Source organism: Stegostoma tigrinum, chromosome 22 (assembly GCF_030684315.1).
Source record: "Stegostoma tigrinum isolate sSteTig4 chromosome 22, sSteTig4.hap1, whole genome shotgun sequence".
In the NCBI taxonomy this organism is placed as follows: Eukaryota; Metazoa; Chordata; class Chondrichthyes; order Orectolobiformes; family Stegostomatidae; genus Stegostoma; species Stegostoma tigrinum.
The window spans coordinates 27,288,211-27,305,928 of NC_081375.1; the positions used below are offsets into that span (position 1 = coordinate 27,288,211).

Here is a 17,718-nt window from a genome sequence, read left to right on the forward strand (position 1 = left end):
ATGAGCTGCCAGAGGAAGTGGTGGAGGCTGAATGAGTCCTGGCAAATGGGACTCGATTAATTTAGGATATCTGGTTGGCATGGCAAGTTGAACCAAAAGGTCATTTCCCTGCTGTTCAACTCCATGACTCTATAACAGCTTTTACAATTAAAGTTCTGTACAGTTGCCCAGAGACATCTCATAGTTTTGTCAGCCGCAATTTCTAGTTTTCAAGTATCGATATGATATGGCACCCTCTACAGGGAATCTGTGGTATCTGTAATCCGAACAAGCTGCAGGGAAGCTTTTTCCTTGAAACATGCAGGTTACAAAGCAGGAAGTATAAATTGTAATTAAATCATTGCACAGAAAAATTAATAAATTTAACATACACAAAATGATATTGGAGGAACATAAAAGAGAATAACAGAACACTATTCAAGTTATTTTAATTTTTAAAAGAATGTAGCGTTTTCTTGCTTCTGAGGGAGTGAGATTTGTAAAGTTACTCTTATTCTCCAGAGCACATTTCTTTTTATTAGGAGCTCATAATACACAATTGAAACTAGGCTTTTGACTTTCCATGCCTAATTTTTCTAACTGTCTTTGGCTAATTATGCACTGTTATTAGTCAAAAGTCAATACACGGCAGCAATCTCTGTAACAAGTCTATTCACAAAGACTATGCTTGTGCCTGCTGTGGTGTGGCGGAGTATTACTGACAACAGCATTCAAATTTTCACAGTGGATGCTAGATGCTGTTGTCACCTTCATTAGTACAGAAAAACTAATTTTTAGTTACGTAGTTTCTTTTGAGTAATTTCGCTCAATATGCTCCATATACACTGGTACATATGAACACAATACCAAGTACTATTCTTTCTGATAAACTTTTTCTTAGCTGTGATTATTAACATTGTAGGATTGTTACAAGTGAAATTTTTAATCAAAAGAGTGAATGAAATTGGGACTATATTGACATGCGACTTTTTAAAGTGTAGCTGAAAGAAGTGGGATTTTAAAGCCAAAATAAAGAATGTTTAGTATTCTGCACAACCATGAGCTGCAGATAGTTAGTGATGCATGAGGAGCGATGTGGTAATAGCAGGCCAATATTACCTTTAGAGGATTAGTTTGATGGAATAGCCACTTCAGAGGAAAAATAGCAAAAAAAAGTAAACAGTTGTTAAGACAAAAATCATATATTTCTTATGTAGAACCATGTGTTTTTTACTAATGTTACAAGTAATGACTAGAAAGATCTTAGGTTTAATGCTCTGTCGGTGCCACTTGTTGATCTCAGCAGTGACAGTGTTAAGAGTCCTAAAGCTGGCTTGTTGTGTTGGGAAATAAAATTTCAGTTAGGGATATGACTTCAGTATTGGACCAGCTATTATTCCTCCCAATTGGTCGACTGCTTCATGACCAGAATCGCATATTAACAATGGCATCTTGGAAAGGCAATGGTGGCAGCTGGACATCAATACCCCAGGGAGAGGAGAAGAAAAGAGAAAATTGACAGAAAAAAATAACAAAAGACGCAAAGAAAAATGAATAAACCATGAATGGAAAATAATGGTCTATGGAAATAAGTTACATGCTGATTTGAAGAGCTAGGAACTTTTTTTTAAGGGACATAAGGAAAGAGTACAATACTGTACTAAATCATTGTGCAATAGAATGATCAGAAATGGATCTTTCTATGAAGTGCCACAGGGAGTCACTGGAGAAACCAGTTGCTGTGTTACCCTGTGCCAGTATAACTGATGAATCCCTTCAGTTAAGGGGCTGTGCCTGGTAGGGAAAAAGGACCAAAGAAAATCAACAAAATAACTTGTAGCTGGGGGATTACATTAAAATGTAAATCAATCCAGGATTATGATGTGAATTTTAAAATACGATGGTCCAAGCGTGCTCTACTGGGGCAGTGACAATGTTAGGTCAGATGAACTCTGAAAAATGTTAAAATGTTTCTGAGACAAATCAAAAATAGGAACAAAATGGCTGGCAATTAATATCAACTCCACTAATGTTTAATTCAGTGACTGTAACCAACATAATTACAAAATATGGACATTTTACAATTATCAAATAAAGGGGTGTAAACAAAACATTTTCACAAAAAGAAAACTTTACAAGGATTTATTCGGCATACTGAGTTAAATCTATTTCATCCCCATGTTCCAGTCTTTAGCAATGGCTTTTAGCAATGCTTTCAAGTTGCCTTGTGATGAATCTCCGTTCAATTTAGTTTATTCAGCAGCACTAGTGCAGAGGGCTAGCACAAGTGGAATGAAACCGCACATCAGATTTCTGTCCTTTACAAGTCTGTATTTGTGTGAGGACCCAGACCTATTTCAATGTTAAGTCTATTTGTGTTCTGTTTAATGACAGAGGGCCTTTCTCCAGAACCTCAATATGATTATCTCACTCCTTCTTAACTGCTCCACAGACAGTATGTCCAAAATCAGAAGGTCTGAATAATAACCTGGAAGACTCTTGTAACATGCAAAGTCAGAAAGCAACATCTTAGGACTATGCTTGAGAGTGACTTAATCAGAGTGCCATTACTTTTATTTTCAATGATTATTATCCACGTGCCATATTTTCACCTTTCACTACAATGCCATAATTTCATTTTATGTTCTGTTTATATTTGACAGATGGCGCTCTTCTTGAACTGGCAACTGGTTCAGTCATAGTCATAAAGTGATAGAATCATACAGCTCAGACCCTTCGCATTGCATTTGTCCTTCGCTCTCGCTTCTCTTTTGATCTGAGGGCTTGATAACTTGTTGCTTGCCGACTCCTGAAAGAGGCAGGGATAGGACTGGGACAGAATGTTGACCCATTAATAGCGCTCCCGTCCGTTTCAAAGGGAAATTGCAGGAAGAAGTAAGTTTTTTAAAAAAACTGTAGGAGCAAAACACCGAAACAATTGACAAATCATACTCCTGATTGCCTGAACTCGGCATAAAGGGGGTCTGGTAAAGGACACCGAGGTAACTCCTGTCTGAACAAGTTGACTACAGTTAAGGTTTACAGTGTTTATTCGAACGTTGTTTCGCAAATAGTTCCAGAGGAACCGCATTCGCCTTTAGTGAGCGTCTGGCCGCCTGTCCAGTTGTTGAAGTCAGTTTTGGGGATGTCATTGGCAGCTCGGTAAGACAGCAGGATCGAGGAGTTGAGTGGAGTCTGAGAAAAGTTCAGGTTGAGGGCAGAAGATATTCGCTCCCTGTAGCTTTTCTTGATCCTCTTCACTGACCTGTACAGGTTGCCCATGAAGCAGTAGCAGAGAGGGTTGAGGCTGGAATTGGTGAGACCCAACCACTGGGCAAAGGATCGAACTTGAAGGACCCAGTCCTGGTGGGCACCGTCCGGCTGGGCATTGGGAACGCTGAAGTCAATCCACATGTCAATCACATAGAAGGGCAGCCAGGACAAGGTGAAGAGGAGAACTAGAGCCACCACCATCTTGACAATCTTCTTGCGGGTCTTCAGCCGGGAGCTGTTCCCCACCAAGTGCCTCTTGTTACCCTCCTGGAAGCGGTCCTGGTTACTCCAGAGGCGGCGGGCAGTCAGGAAGCAGATGAGGAGGTTGAAGAGCACCGGGAAGCCGTAGAGAGCGCAGAACAGAAGGAAGTTATAGCCCTGCCTCAGCCTCACGGAGGACCAGCTTTCTGTGCACACCGGGATGGTCAGCTTCCCGTCCAGAAGGACCAGCTCCTCCGTCTGATTCATGAAGATTAAAGGCATGCAGAGGCCGGACGACAGAAGCCAGACCCCGGCGATCATCCAGCAGATTCTCCTCCAGGTGAAGAATGACCTGGCGTGCAGGGGGTTGTGCACACTGTAGTAACGGTTCAGGCTGATCACTGCCAGGCTTAGGACACTGGCAGAGACAGCAACTGCCTGCACAAACGGGACGGCCCTGCACATGAAGTCTCCAAACACCCAAGCGTTGTAGACCTGGTGGCCCAGAGTAACGGGCATGCAGATACATACCACCATCATGTCACAGGTCGCCAAGTTCACCAACAGACTCCGGGTGGTCGTGGCTCCCTCCAGTCTGTTCCTCCTCTTCCTGGTGAGGGCCCTCAAAGCCATGATATTGCCCACTAACCCAATGATGAAGGACAGAGTGTAGATCACCCCCAAGACAATGGTCGTGGGTTCATACCCCGAGAACAGCAGGTTGATGTTTAAGTGTATCGTCTCCCAAAAGCTCAGGTTGCTGTTGGGAGGGAATAGGGAAACGTTCCTGGAAAATCCTCCAAGTAATTCCAAACTGAACGGGGTCACATTCATGGTGCCACCGAGGTCAGTTAGGGTCAGGTGCAGAAATGTGTGGAGCTCACCCTCTTGTTTAGTTTCCCTCACCGGCTTCTGGAAAGCAGCGGCTGGCTTCTCAGCAACCAGAAACTGGGAGACAGTCAGCTTGCAGCACCCAGGTCAGTCCCATCCCAGTGCTGCCTCCCTGAGCCGAGCAGCCGCCGTGTTACCGCTCAGGTTCCGGGCTCTGTAGCAACCGACCAGCCAGCGGCTAGTGCACAGAGCTGGGGCAACTCACGCCCCCCACCAACACCCCCGTCCGATCTCCGGAGGAAATCTGCCGGCTGCACCCAACGGAGAGCGAGGGAGAGTCTTTGGGCTGAGACCGGAGCCTGTGTTGAGTCGTGTGTAGATGTCGGTGGCGAGGAAATGACCATCAACTCAGTCTGGGCACCATCCCAGTGACTCAATTATTTCTGGCATTCCATTTGGCTCCTTCCAAACATCCCTGAAGTCCTTTTCACTCGATTATTGCTTACATTTCTGGTCACAACGGTCAAATAATTTCACTTTGTATTGTTTAGAAACCAGTTTTACGCTGTTGCTGTCCGTGTATCTGTAAACATAAACATCAGGAGGGAAAAAAAAGCTTAATTCGAGATAATAATGTTAAAGTGCACAGCAGCTGTAACTAGTCGCGTCCCCTCGTCCTTGGACTTATCAGGTTTGATTAAAACTGACCTCCAAGTCAATTTCTTGCTTGCCTCTCCGGAGAGATGACACATTGGGAGGCTGTGGAGTTTGCAAGGTGATGTCGTTGGTTTCTCTCTGCCCGTGCTTTGTCACGTTCCTACCACCGGCTCAGAAACGAACGTCGTCAAGGAGGAGTAACACATTCAAATGGTCGGATCAATCAGGACGCCTGTGCTGGGCAGAAAAGTGTGAGGGATACGCTCACGGCAGCATCACTCGCTGAGAAGTTCACTTCGCTGTCCCCCACGGCTGGAAAATTCCACTCAGAAAGTCATCGGGAAGCAACTGGTGCCCAGTCCTCGTGGATTGCAAAATAGAACAAGTCAACAGTTTCCAAGTAACATCGGGGTGTTTATTCCGGCCTAATCACAGGGAACCAGTTACTGGCATGCCAATTTCCCAGCTTGGTCAGGCTGTCAGCGCATGAACTGATGTACACACAAGAGAAATGCTGAGGCTGCAGGCTCTCGTTAATCTATATTGCACACTCTGTGTGAACAACATTTAACCCGCACGGACAGTGTTTTATTTCATATTGTTCGATCTTTAAGTCTCACAAGCAGCGCTTAGTTGAAATTACTTCGTTCGATAAGTGCAGACGGGGCGGCGCTGGCGAGATCAGTATTTTTTGCCCAGCCCAGATTGCCCTTAAACGGAGTGGCTGCAAAGATTCAGCCATATCGCGGTGGGTCTGGAGTCACATGCAACCATCAGGTAAAGGTAGCAGGTTTCCTTCCCAATAGACCATCAGCAAACCAATTGGATTTCATGACAGTCGACGTATCGAGGTCACCTAGCGTAGCTAAACCTTTGTAGGCAGCTTTTTAATTCAGATCAGTGGTGTCATCGCCAACCACAATACTGTGCCCTTCACAATCATATAAAGTAAAATTCAGCGAAAAGTGAGTTGACAACTTTAAATTTTTTTTTATTTTTGCAGTACAAATGTACACAAAATCCTGAAATGAAAGATCAGAAACACAATTCCTTTCAATTAGAACTTGTGGGTACTGAGATTTTAGAAACAAGAAAATGCATTTTTAATGTTTTCTCCGCGCGTATTGAAGTAAACATTCTTTAAAGTTTGTTTTATTCATTTATCAAATTTGCAAATTCACACACTGTAGGAGCCAGATGTAAAATACAAGTCACATTATACTGACTCAACAATAGACTTAAATTACAGGATAACGCAAGTACCCCTTTCAGTGACTTTTCACTGTACTTTATATGATATAAATTGTAAATGGCATAATAACCTTTAAGAAGCGACTTTACTGCAATTACAGCCTCAAAACTAGCCAAAATTTAGAATCAGAAAAAAAATCCATATTCATTACTTCTATACTTTTTCAATGTTGTAGTCGCTCGAGGCTGGAATAAGTTGCTTTATGTTGGAAAAGATTTAGGATGTCTTTAAGAATATGACTGTGTTTAGCAAATTACCAGAGAAAAATACAGGTGTTTGAGACAGATTGCAATAAATCAATAGACAATTTCATGGAAATGCTGCTTCAACTGGGGTATTCTTTTTATTAAACTCAATTAGCCTTTGTAGACTGAAACAGAATTTTTGGATAAATTACTGTTGAAAAATTTTTGTGACATTTGTTTATGAAAATAAATAATTGAAAACCCAACTTCATCCATTAATCTTGTTGTTCTAGGCATTTTTGTTTATCAGAGATTATAAATATATTTCCAGACTGGCTATAGTATCAGTTTTGAATAATGACACACACCCCATAATTCAAAGAAAAGGTATCTTGACATCTCAAGGCGCCTGCATTAGTCAATGTGCAGTCACACTGATGAATAAGTGGGTGTCACAAGTGTTAGTACAAGAGGCATGCCTTAAAATATTAAAAATTGATTCAGACTGAACCACTGAAGTGGTTCCTGTCACCAACTCCATTCTTAAGCCATTGACTTCATCCCTTTCTCTGGCAACTGCCTGAGGTTGAATCAGGAAACCTTAGTATTGTATGTGACTCTGAGTTGAAATTCCAGCTGCATATCTACTACATTGTAAAGATTGTCTACTTCCAGCTACACAACATTGTCCACTTACCTCAACTCATTCACTGCCAAACTCCACATCCATGGCATTATAACCTTTAGAATTGTCTATTCCAATATTTTCCTTGGTAGTCTCCAATTTCAAAACTTTGTTGTCAGTTTTCTATCTTATGTCAAATTACATACACCCATCATGCTTATGATATCTGGGATAAAGGGATTGTCTTATGGGGAAAGATTTGAATCAAATGGGTTTATATGGTACAGCTTCTTTAGGAGAATGAAGGTTGATCTCCTTGAAATGTAAGAGTAAGAGAAACACCATAAAGCAGTAAGTGCAAGTTGTTGTTTGATTATGGAAAAGCAATTGTAATCTAGGTCAAAAAAGCCAGAAATTATAACAGTTTCTTTACTTCAGATGTTCTCACTTCATGTATGTTTATGCAATAGTGGAGAATTGATGCATCTTACAGGAGATATGTGACCAGAATATGGGAGCATGAAGTACTGAACAGAATCATACACTGAAAAACTGAAATGTGCGCCTCAGGATTTCAATGTAAAATAGATGCCTATAATTGGTTGGGTATTTTACTTATGCATTTTTGTAAAAGGAGACATGTTGTTGAAGCTAATCAACTTTATTCATCAAAAAACACAAAAATTAGAAATTTCAAAGGGAATGAAAGCTTGTATTGCATGGTTGTGCTGATTGGTTGTCAAAGGAATTCTGATTGGTCATGGCATTGGCATGGTGAATACACCGGGGAACATGCCAAAGCAATTATTTAAATTCAAAAAAGGAAATCAACTCTGACTAGTTGATTCACGCCATGGGGAATGCATCAAGGAATAGTGTTCCCCATGTTTTGTTTAATTGAAAACCCTCAATGCCTGGACAAATTAATTTTGCCTGCAGAGAATCAGGGCCTGTGTGTGATAACCTGTACCACTTGCAAGTGTAAGTGAGCCATACTACAGTCATACCCAATTATCTTAAACTAGTTCTTCATGTAATTCCTGGCACATTCAGAATTGTTCAGTAATAGCTGCCCAATCACAGAATTGCATGTAACATTAGAGATTATGTCCTGGGTTTTGCAATCATGAGCTCTTCAAATAGTCAATACTCTGCCTGAGAAAAGCAGAAAGTGCTGGAGAAACTCAGAACTTCTGGCAACATCTGTTGTCAGCGAAATAATGTTTCAACTCCAGTGTGATTCTTCTTTGGAACAATAGTCTACCTGTTGCAGACAGCAGAATGGTTGTTTTGTTTGATATCATCTATTTGTTGTTGGGATGTACAGATGGCATACCTGACATCATACAGGCACTGAAATTCATATGCCATATTATTCAATTTTGGGCAGCAGATTGTCTTTTTGACTTGATAGCAGCATGCTGGTTAATGCAAGGTACTGCACACATTGCTAATGCATGGTAACAGTGGGAAAAGCTAGCTTCACTGTGTCTTAACCTTTTGAGGCACTTGACCCTTCAAAATAGGGTAATTCAAAATAGACTTGGCACCTTCCAGGACTGAAAATGGCAGCCTTATCAAATTGCTTTAGATTTATAAGATCTCATAGCATTGAAATATGGATTAAATCTAAATAAATATGATGCATAATTAAGTATGTCATATAAATGTAGCATGTGTACAGAATGTAATGTTTAATTAGGCGTTTGATAAGGTTCCTCATGGCAGGCTGATGGAGAAAGTGAAGTCACATGGGGTGCAGGGTATGCTAGCTGGATGGATAAAAAAACTGACTAGGCAACAGGAGACAGAGAGTAGTAGTGGAAGGGGGTTTCTCAAATTGGAGACCTGTGACCAGTGATGTTCCACAGGGATCTGTGTTGGGACCACTGTTGTTTGTGATATATGTAAATGATTTGGAGAAAGGTGTAGGTGGTCCGATTAGCAAGTTTGCAGAAGACACTAAGATTGCTGGAGTAGCAGATAGTGAAGGGGACTGTCAGAGATTACAGCAGACTATAAATAGATTGGAGAGTTGGGCAGATAAATGGCAGATGGAGTTCAATCCGGGCAAATGCAAGGTGATGCATTTTGGAAGATCTAATTCAAGAGCGAACTATACGATAAATGGAAAAGTCCTGGGGAAAATTGATGTTCAGAGAGATCTGGGTGTTCGGGTCCATTGTTCCCTGAAAGTGGCAACGCAGATCAATAGGGTGGTCAAGAAGGCATATGGCATGCTTTCCTTCATCGGACGGGGTATTGAGTACAAGAGTTGGCAGGCCATGTTACAGTTGTATTTTCATGTTGCAGTTGTATAGGACTTTGGTTCGGCCACATTTGGAGTACTGTGTACAGTTCTGGTCGCCACATTACCAAAAGATGTGGATGCTTTGGAGACGGTGCAGAAAAGGTTCACCAGGATGTTGCCTGGTATGGAGGGTGCTAACTAGGAAGAGAAGTTGAGTAGATTAGGATTATTTTCATTATAAAGACAGAGATTGAGGGGGGACCTGACTGAGGTCTACAAAATCATGAGGGGTATAGACCGGGTGGATAGCAAGAAGCTTTTTCCCAGAGTGGGGGACTCAATTACTAGGGGTCATGAGTTCAAAGTGAGAGGAGGAAAGTTTAAGGGAGATATGCGTGGAAAGTTCTTTACGCAGAGGGTGGTAGGTGCCTGGAATGCGTTGCCAGCAGAAGTGGTAGACGCAGACACCTTAGTGTCTTTTAAGATGTATCTGGATAGGTATATGCATGGGCAGGGAGCAAAGGGATACAGACCGTTAGAAAATAGATGACAGGCTTAGACAGAGGATCCCTCGATTTGGCGCAGGCTTGAAGGGCTGAAGGGCCTGTTCCTGTGCTGTCGTTTTCTTTGCTCTTTGTATAATGTTGGGATGTTTGTGTAGAATTATTAAATTATACCTTGTGCTTAATATTCATACGTCTAACCTTCAAAACTAAAATGGAGATACAATGGCTGTGCCTCCTCTACTTTACTGGATAAACCTGCCACACCGACTGATAGATAAGAGTTTGAAAACTTACTGTATTTGTAAAGAGAAGGGAAGAAGTGAGATGGAAGAATAAGAGAGGAAGTGTAGCAGCAGTTTTAAACTGGAACACAGTCTTTAATGGGAGCTGTCCAGCATTGCTGGTGCTGAAATCTTGACCTGAATATTACAAAATGCAGGCTTTAAGTGCTGACAAATTTCTCTTCTCAATTGCAAAATCTTTGGACAACTCGATCTACAGTCATGTTGCTACTTTAGTTGTTTAAAGTATTTTACATGTAAATTTTCTGTTAAAAATATTTGACGGACATATAAATCAAGATTCTTTTAAACTCTGCTGCCTACTCATCTTCATGTCTGTACCTGAAAAATACTAAGCTTTAATTGAATTCTGTTTTTTGTTTTTATAAAACAATTTTTGAATTGTCTAACAATGAGTTCATATCAAAATCAAATTCTAAATGGAAAACACTACCTTAAATTATGTAAACACGTTGATTAAGAAGGTGATTAGCATGCTTGCCTTCATTGCTCAAAACCTTTGCGTATAGGAGTTGGGATGTCAAGTTGAGTTTGTACATGATGTTGGTGAAGTCCCTTCTGGAGTACTGTGTCCAGTTCTGGCCACCCTATTACAGAAAGGATATTATGAAGCTTGAAAGGGTTCAAAAGAGATTTACCAGGATGTTGCCAGAGTGGAGGATTTGAGTTATCAAGAGAGGCTGGATAGACTGGGACTGCTCTCACTGGTGTATAGGAGATTGAGGGGTGACCCTTAAGAGGTTTCCAAAATCATGAGAGGTATAGATAAGGTGAATGGCAGGTGTTTTTTTTCCCCTAAAGGCGGGGATTTCAAGATTAGGGGGCATATATTTAAGGTGAGAGGAGAAAGATTTTAAGAAGACATAAGGGGCAACTTCATTACCCAGAGAGTTGTTCATGTACGGAATGAATGTTCAGAGGAAGTAGTGAATGTGGGTACGGTCACAATTTTTAAAAGACATTTGGATAAGAACATGAATAAGGAATGTTTGTTGGAATATGGGACAATGCAGTCAGGTGGGACTACATTAGTTTGGAATTATGGTTGGCATAGACTGGTTGGACTGAAGGGTCTGTTTCTGTGCTGTATGACAGTATGCTGTCAAACTTGAATGAATGATACAATCTATAGATAAGCTGAATGATAGACATACAACATAGGTGTACGAAGTCTCAGAACGTTTTATTTGCATTGATTATTGCTCACGCATCACAAATAAAGGTCAAAACAATGAAATTTGCCAGTTGAAATCACTGATGATGCTGGAGGAAAATGGTGGAGTCTGGAAAGTGAACAGAAATTAATCTGCCTAGTTCACACTAATTTCCAGTTGGACTTTTGAGAGCAAAGAGGTTCTGCTAAGGGAATATGAGCAGCCAGGGGCTAATTGGAAAAGCAGAACCAAAAAGGCAATATCCGTGGATCACTACCTAGCCACAAGCTAATTGGTACAAGGCTAGCAAGACTAAAGAGGTAAATACATGGCTCAAACATTCGTGGGACATTGACGCCAGTAGTAGAGAAGGAGGCAGCTGCTCTATGGGACAGGCTCCACCCAAATTATGCTGGGACCAGAGTCCTGATGAATTGCATTACTAGAGCTGTGGATAGGCCTTTGAACTAAATGGGGTTGGGGAGGTGCAGTTGCAATAAAAATAATTGAACAAGTTTAATAACCCCTCAGAGAAGGAAGGCAGTCAATGTGGGACTGAGGATATTGTATTTCAATGCACACAGTATACAAAATAAGGTAAATGATCTTGTAACACAGATTGAAATTGCCAGGTCCATTGCATGGGTATCACAGATGTGGCAGCAAGGGAATCAGGGCCAGGAGCTAATTATCTAAGAAAACGCGTCTTATTGATAGGACAGGCAGATGGACAAAGGGGATGGAGTTGCCATGTTAATAAATTGATTGTAAGAAGTGGTATAGAGTCAGAAGGCGTACAATCTCTATGGATAGAGTTGAGGAATTGCCAAGGTGAAAAAAGATCCTGATGGGAGTTATGTACAGGCCTCCTAGCAGTAGTCAGGGTGAGGGGCAAAAAATAAATCAGGAGATGGAAAAGCATTCTAAGAAAGGCGCTATTACAATAATCGTGGAGGACTTCAATATGCAAGTGGACTGGGAAAATCAGGCTGGTAGCAGATCCCAAGAAAAGGAATCAGTGGAATGTCCAAGTATTTTTGGGGCGCAGTTTGTGGATCTAGATAACAAACAGTTCTGGATTTGATGAAGTGTGATGAGACAGACTTGATTAGGGACCTTAAGGTGAAGGAACCACTAGATGGCAGTGACAATAATGTAATAGAATTCACCCTGCAGTTTGAAAAGGAGAAGCTGCATTCAGATGTAATGGTCTTACAACTGAGTAAAGGTAACTACATAGACATCAGGGGGGAGCTGACCAGAGTTGATTGGAAAGGGAGCTTGGCACAAAAGATGGTGGAGCAGCAATGGCAGGATAATTCCAAGATAATTAGGGAGGCTCAGCAGAAATTCATAGAAGAAACATACTAAGGGCAGCATGAGGCAATCATGGCTGACAATTGAAGTTAGGGACAGCATAAAAGCAAAGGAGAAAGCATATGGCGTGGTGAAGCCTAGTGGGAAGCCAGAGGATTGCAAAGCCTTTAAAAACCAGTAGAGCACAACTAAGACAATAATAACAGGGGAGAAGATGAAATATGAGGGTAGGCTGACTAGTAATATAAAAGATGATCGCAACTTTTTTTAGATATATAAAAGATAAGAGAAAGGCAAGACTGGACATTGGGCCACCAGAAAACGTGTCTGGAGAAGGAGTAATGGAGAACAAAGAAATGGCAGAGGAACTGAATACATACTTTGCATCAGTCTTCACAACGGAAGGCACTAGTAGCATACCAGAGCTTCATCAGATTTGGGGGCAGAGGTGAATGTAGTGGCCATCACTAAGCTGAGGGAGCTGAAAGATCTAGAGGTGGATAGATTACCCGGACCAGGTGGATTCTATGCCCCAAGGTCTGAAGAAATTAGCTAAGGAGATTGTAAACACGTTTATGATGACCTTTCAGGAACCACTGGAGTTAAGGAGGTTTCCGGAGGACTGGAAAATGGCTAACATAACATCTCTGCTAAAGGGAGTGAGGCAGTTGATGGGAAATTATAAGCGGTTTAGTTGAACATTGGTAAGATTTTAGAGTCCATTATTAAGGATGAGAATGTACAGTACTTGGAAGTGCATGATAAAATAGGGCTGAGTCAGCACAGCTTTATCAAGGGGAGGTGATACCTCACAAATCTGAGAATTATTTGAAGAAGTGACTAGCATGAAGGAGAGGCAGTGCATGTGATCCATTTGTCAGAATTGTTTTATCCATTTGGAGTTCCTGAAGGCCTTTGACATGGTGCCACACAGAAGGCTGTTAAATAAGATAAGAGCTCATGGTGTTAGAGGCAATACACTGGCATGGATAAAGGCTTTGGCTGACTGGCAGAAGGCAGAGAATGGGGGTAAAATAATCTTTTTGAGGATGGCAGCCAGTGAATAGAGGAGTTCTGCACAAATCAGAGTTGGGGCCTCATCTATCCATATTATACATTAACAACCTGGATGAAGGAACTGAAGACATTGTTGCTAAATTTACAGTCGGCACAAAGATAGCTGGAGGGACAGGTAATGTTGAAGAAGTGGGGAGGCTATAGGTGCACTTAGGCAACTAGGAGTGCCGGCAAAGAATTGGTAGATGGAATACAATGTGGTAAAGTGTGAGGTTATACAGTCTGGTAGGAAGAATTGGAGCAAAGACTATTTTCTAAATGGGGACAGGTTTCAGAAATCTGAAGCACTGAGGGACTTGGGAGACCTAGTTTGAATTCTCTTAAGGTTAACATGCAAGATGGCTGTTATACAAGAGCAGAAATGTATGGATGAGATTGTAAATGGCTCTGGTTAGGCTGCTTTTGGAATATTTGTGAGCAGTTTTGGGCCCTATATCTAAGGATGGAGATGCTGGCTTTGGAGGGAGGTCAAAGGGTGTTTACAAGAATGATCCTGCGGATGAAGGGTGTGTAATATGAAGAGTGTTTGAGGATTTTGATCTATACTCAACGGGGTTTAGAAGGATGAGGGGAGATCTGATGGAAACTTGGGTCCCGACCTGAAACGTCAGCTTTCCTACTCATCTGATGCTGCTTGGCCTGCTGTGTTCCTCCAGCTCCACACCTTGTTATCTCAGTCTCCAGCATCAGCAGTTCCTACTGTTTCAGAATACTGAGGGGCTTGAATAGAGTGCACAAGAAGAATATGTTTTCACCAGTAGGAGAGATTAGAACCCAAGGGCACAGTCTCAGAGTGAAAAAAACAGCACTTTAAAACTGAGATGAGAAATTCCTTCAGCCACAGGGTGGTTAATCTGTGGAACTCATGACTGCAGAGGACAGTTGAGGCCAAGGCATTGAGACAGAGACAGTTAGGTTCTTGATTACTAAGGGGATCAATAGTTACAGGGTTGAGATATATATCAGCCATCATGGAATGGTGAAGCAGACATGATGGGTTGAATGGTTCAATTCCGAACTATACCTTAGGATCTCACGGAAGCATACATTTTCTGCTTTGCTATGAAATCAACATTTGAAGGGCTCTATGCATTTTGAAAACTGTCTAATAGTAAGAATTTATCTTTAGACTGGTACTATGTGGCGCTTTCAGTCTATTTTCTTCTAATTTGTTTTGCAAATCTTTATTCTAATTAAGTTCGTGCAACACATTAATGAGCCATAAGATATTCTCCTTGTTTATGGTTTGCAACCCATGGGGATAATACTGCTAGTGATCATTTTGGACACCGCAATGTTGATTGCTCATTCCTCTTGCTCATTCCAATTTGAGTATATTAGCAACATCTGCCAATTTTAGTCCACAATATTACATGCAGGCGATTGCCCAGGCAAACAATTTAAGCACTTTGCCCACAGCCAGAGGAGTGGGTTGTATTGCATTTGTACGTGGTAAATTTCCACAAAGCCCATGGCATCAGTAATGACACCTATTTAGTCCAGTGACTCATGCGCAGAATTATAGCGTATTTAGGAACCACAAGGTATCAATGTTCAGATTGTCTGCAAACTGCTAAAATGATTGTACAGATGATTATGACATGGATGATTGCTCAGTTCCGGACATAGTCATTGAGAAAGTTGTGTGCAGGATCTGAGCACGGATAATGACTGGAGTCATCTGGATCACAAACAAAAATCAAAATCAACATTTCTGAAGCAGCAGCTGGGTTGTTTGTACATAAAAGCTGGAGCAGATTTTTTCAGGATTATGAACTATAATTTTGCCAAACGTGCAGCAGATGATGGATGACATCCACTTACTGCCAAGACTGTATGCTGTGTGAAATTTCTGAGAAACCATATTACAGGCAGTAAGACTCGTATGACCCAATCTCTTTTTGGTAGAATGCATGACACATCCAATAAACAAAGTCCTTTCTGTGGCAATATGAATGGCAACATTCACTCTCACTGTCAACCTAACTGAAACACCATGCAGAGATAATAAAATGTGAGGCTGGATGAACACAGCAGGCCAAGCAGCATCTCAGGAGCACAAAAGCTGACGTTTCGGGCCTAGACCCTTCATCAGAGGGTCTAGGCCCGAAACATCAGCTTTTGTGCTCCTGAGATGCTGCTTGGCCTGCTGTGTTCATCCAGCCTCACATTTTATTATCTTGAAACACCATGCATCTCATTTGTAGCCAATTCAGTGCATTTGGACCAAATATGTTTTATTTGAATGTACGGATGCACATAAAACAGAAAGCATGATTTCAGAAAGTTAATCAGGTACCTTTTACTATTTCACCGTGAACAATTCACTGTTATCACTTAGTTGTGCAAGCATTTTTGGCAAAGACAGTCTTACTTTTTAATTTACAATGAATTGCAATATCTCACTTTTATTCAGTATATTATGTTTGACTTTCTTAAAAACTAGGAAGCCTCAGTGCAGTTGTTATGGTCTACTTCTACCTTATTCTTCATGTAATCATGTCCTTCTGCCTTATAACCAGACTATGTTAAATAGTCTATTCCTTATCCCAATGACTCATGGCTTTCAGCATTTTATTGATCTGGATCTTTTTCAGCCATCATTTTTCCCAAAGTCACTTGCTCTCACCACCCCCAACCCCTAGATATTTTCAGTGATAATGGGAACTGCAGATGCTGTAGAATCCAAGATAACAAAGTGTGAAGCTGGATGAACACAGCAGGCCAAGCAGCATCTCAGGAGCACAAAAGCTAGATATTTTCAACAGCTTATACTTTGCTATCAGTCTGATAATTTTGTCTTCATAGTGGTTTATTATATACTTAAAATGCTAAAGTTACATCATATTTCTAATCATATAATAATTTCACATGCACTCACATAAGAGGGTGAGTAAAACCAATTAGTCCTTTCATACAGATTCTATTCAAAGACTAAGGTAATTGTGTGCTCAACCTTCTGAACCGATAGTACAAATAATCAATGCTCAGGAAAGGTTTTCTTAAGTCTAAGAGAATCACAAAAAGTTCCAGGAGTTTTATGATCATCCGCAATGTGTCACGACCTGAGCTAACTATTTCAGACATGCCAAAGCTCTCTTCTCAAAATTTATCAATTGCCTCTTCTGTTATGTTCAGAATATAACCACACATCTACAGTCCCTCTTCCGCAGCTACACTGGCCCTATCCCCCACCTCTTCCTCCGCGATGACTGCATCAGAGCAGCCTTGTGCTCCTACATGGAGCTTGAACAGTTCATCCACTTTACTAACACTTTCCACTCCGACCTTAAGTTCACCTGGACCATCTCTGGTACCTCTGTCTCCTTCCTGGACGTCTCTGTTTCCATCTCTGGCAACTACCCAGAATTTGATATCTATTTCAAGCCTATCGACTCCTGCAGCTACCTTGAACACCCACCTTCCTGCTAGAATGCCATCCCCTAATCCCAATTCCTTTGCCTCCACCACATCTGCTCCCGAGATGAGGATTCCACTCCCGGGCATCCCAGATGTCCTTGTTTTTCAAGGACTGCAATTTCCCCTGCACAGTGGTCCAAAACGCCCTCGACCACATCTCTCGCATTTCCTGAAACTCATCCCTTACACCCCCTCCCCACAATAACAACAAAGACAGAATCCTCCTTGTCCTCACATATCACATCCCCAAGCTTCGCATTCAACACATCATCCTCCAGCACTTCTCTCGCCTGCAATCTGACCCCATTACCAAGGACATTTTTCCTTCCTCACCCTTATCTGCCTTCTGGAGGGACCGCTCGCTCCATGACTCTCTCATCCACTCCACACTTCCCACTAGCCCCACCACCCCTGGAACTTTTCCCTGCAACCACAGGAAGTGCTACACCTGCCGACATACCATACCCCTCACCCCCATCCCAGGCCCCAAGGAAACCTTCCAGATGTTCACCTGCACATCTGCCACTGTGGTATATTGTATCCGCTGTTCCTGTTGTGACCTCCTCTACATCGCGGAAATCAAGCAGAATCTTGGAGACCACTTTGTGGAACACCTATGCTCGGTTTGTGACAAACAACTGTACCTCTCATTTCAACCCCTCCTCCCACTCCTTGGACGACATGTCTA

The 17,718-nt window shown here is 41.7% G+C and overlaps 1 protein-coding gene across 1 annotated transcript; it reads right to left on the reverse strand.

Moving 5' to 3' along the window:
• Positions 1-2,084: 2,084 nt before the first annotated feature.
• Positions 2,085-5,532, reverse strand: LOC125463592 (QRFP-like peptide receptor). Its single transcript, XM_048555032.1, has 2 exons — positions 4,993-5,532; positions 2,085-4,867 (listed from the first exon to the last, which is right to left on the reverse strand). Exon 2 carries the CDS (start codon positions 4,285-4,287, stop codon positions 3,028-3,030), a length of 1,260 nt encoding a protein of 419 aa, XP_048410989.1. The 5' UTR covers positions 4,288-4,867; positions 4,993-5,532; the 3' UTR covers positions 2,085-3,027.
• Between the last annotated feature and the right edge of the window lie 12,186 nt (positions 5,533-17,718).

Excerpts from the sequence above, each read along its gene's own strand:
- LOC125463592 (XM_048555032.1), bottom strand. The coding sequence starts at position 4,287 with ATGAATGTGACCCCGTTCAGTTTGGAATTACTTGGAGGATTTTCCAGG.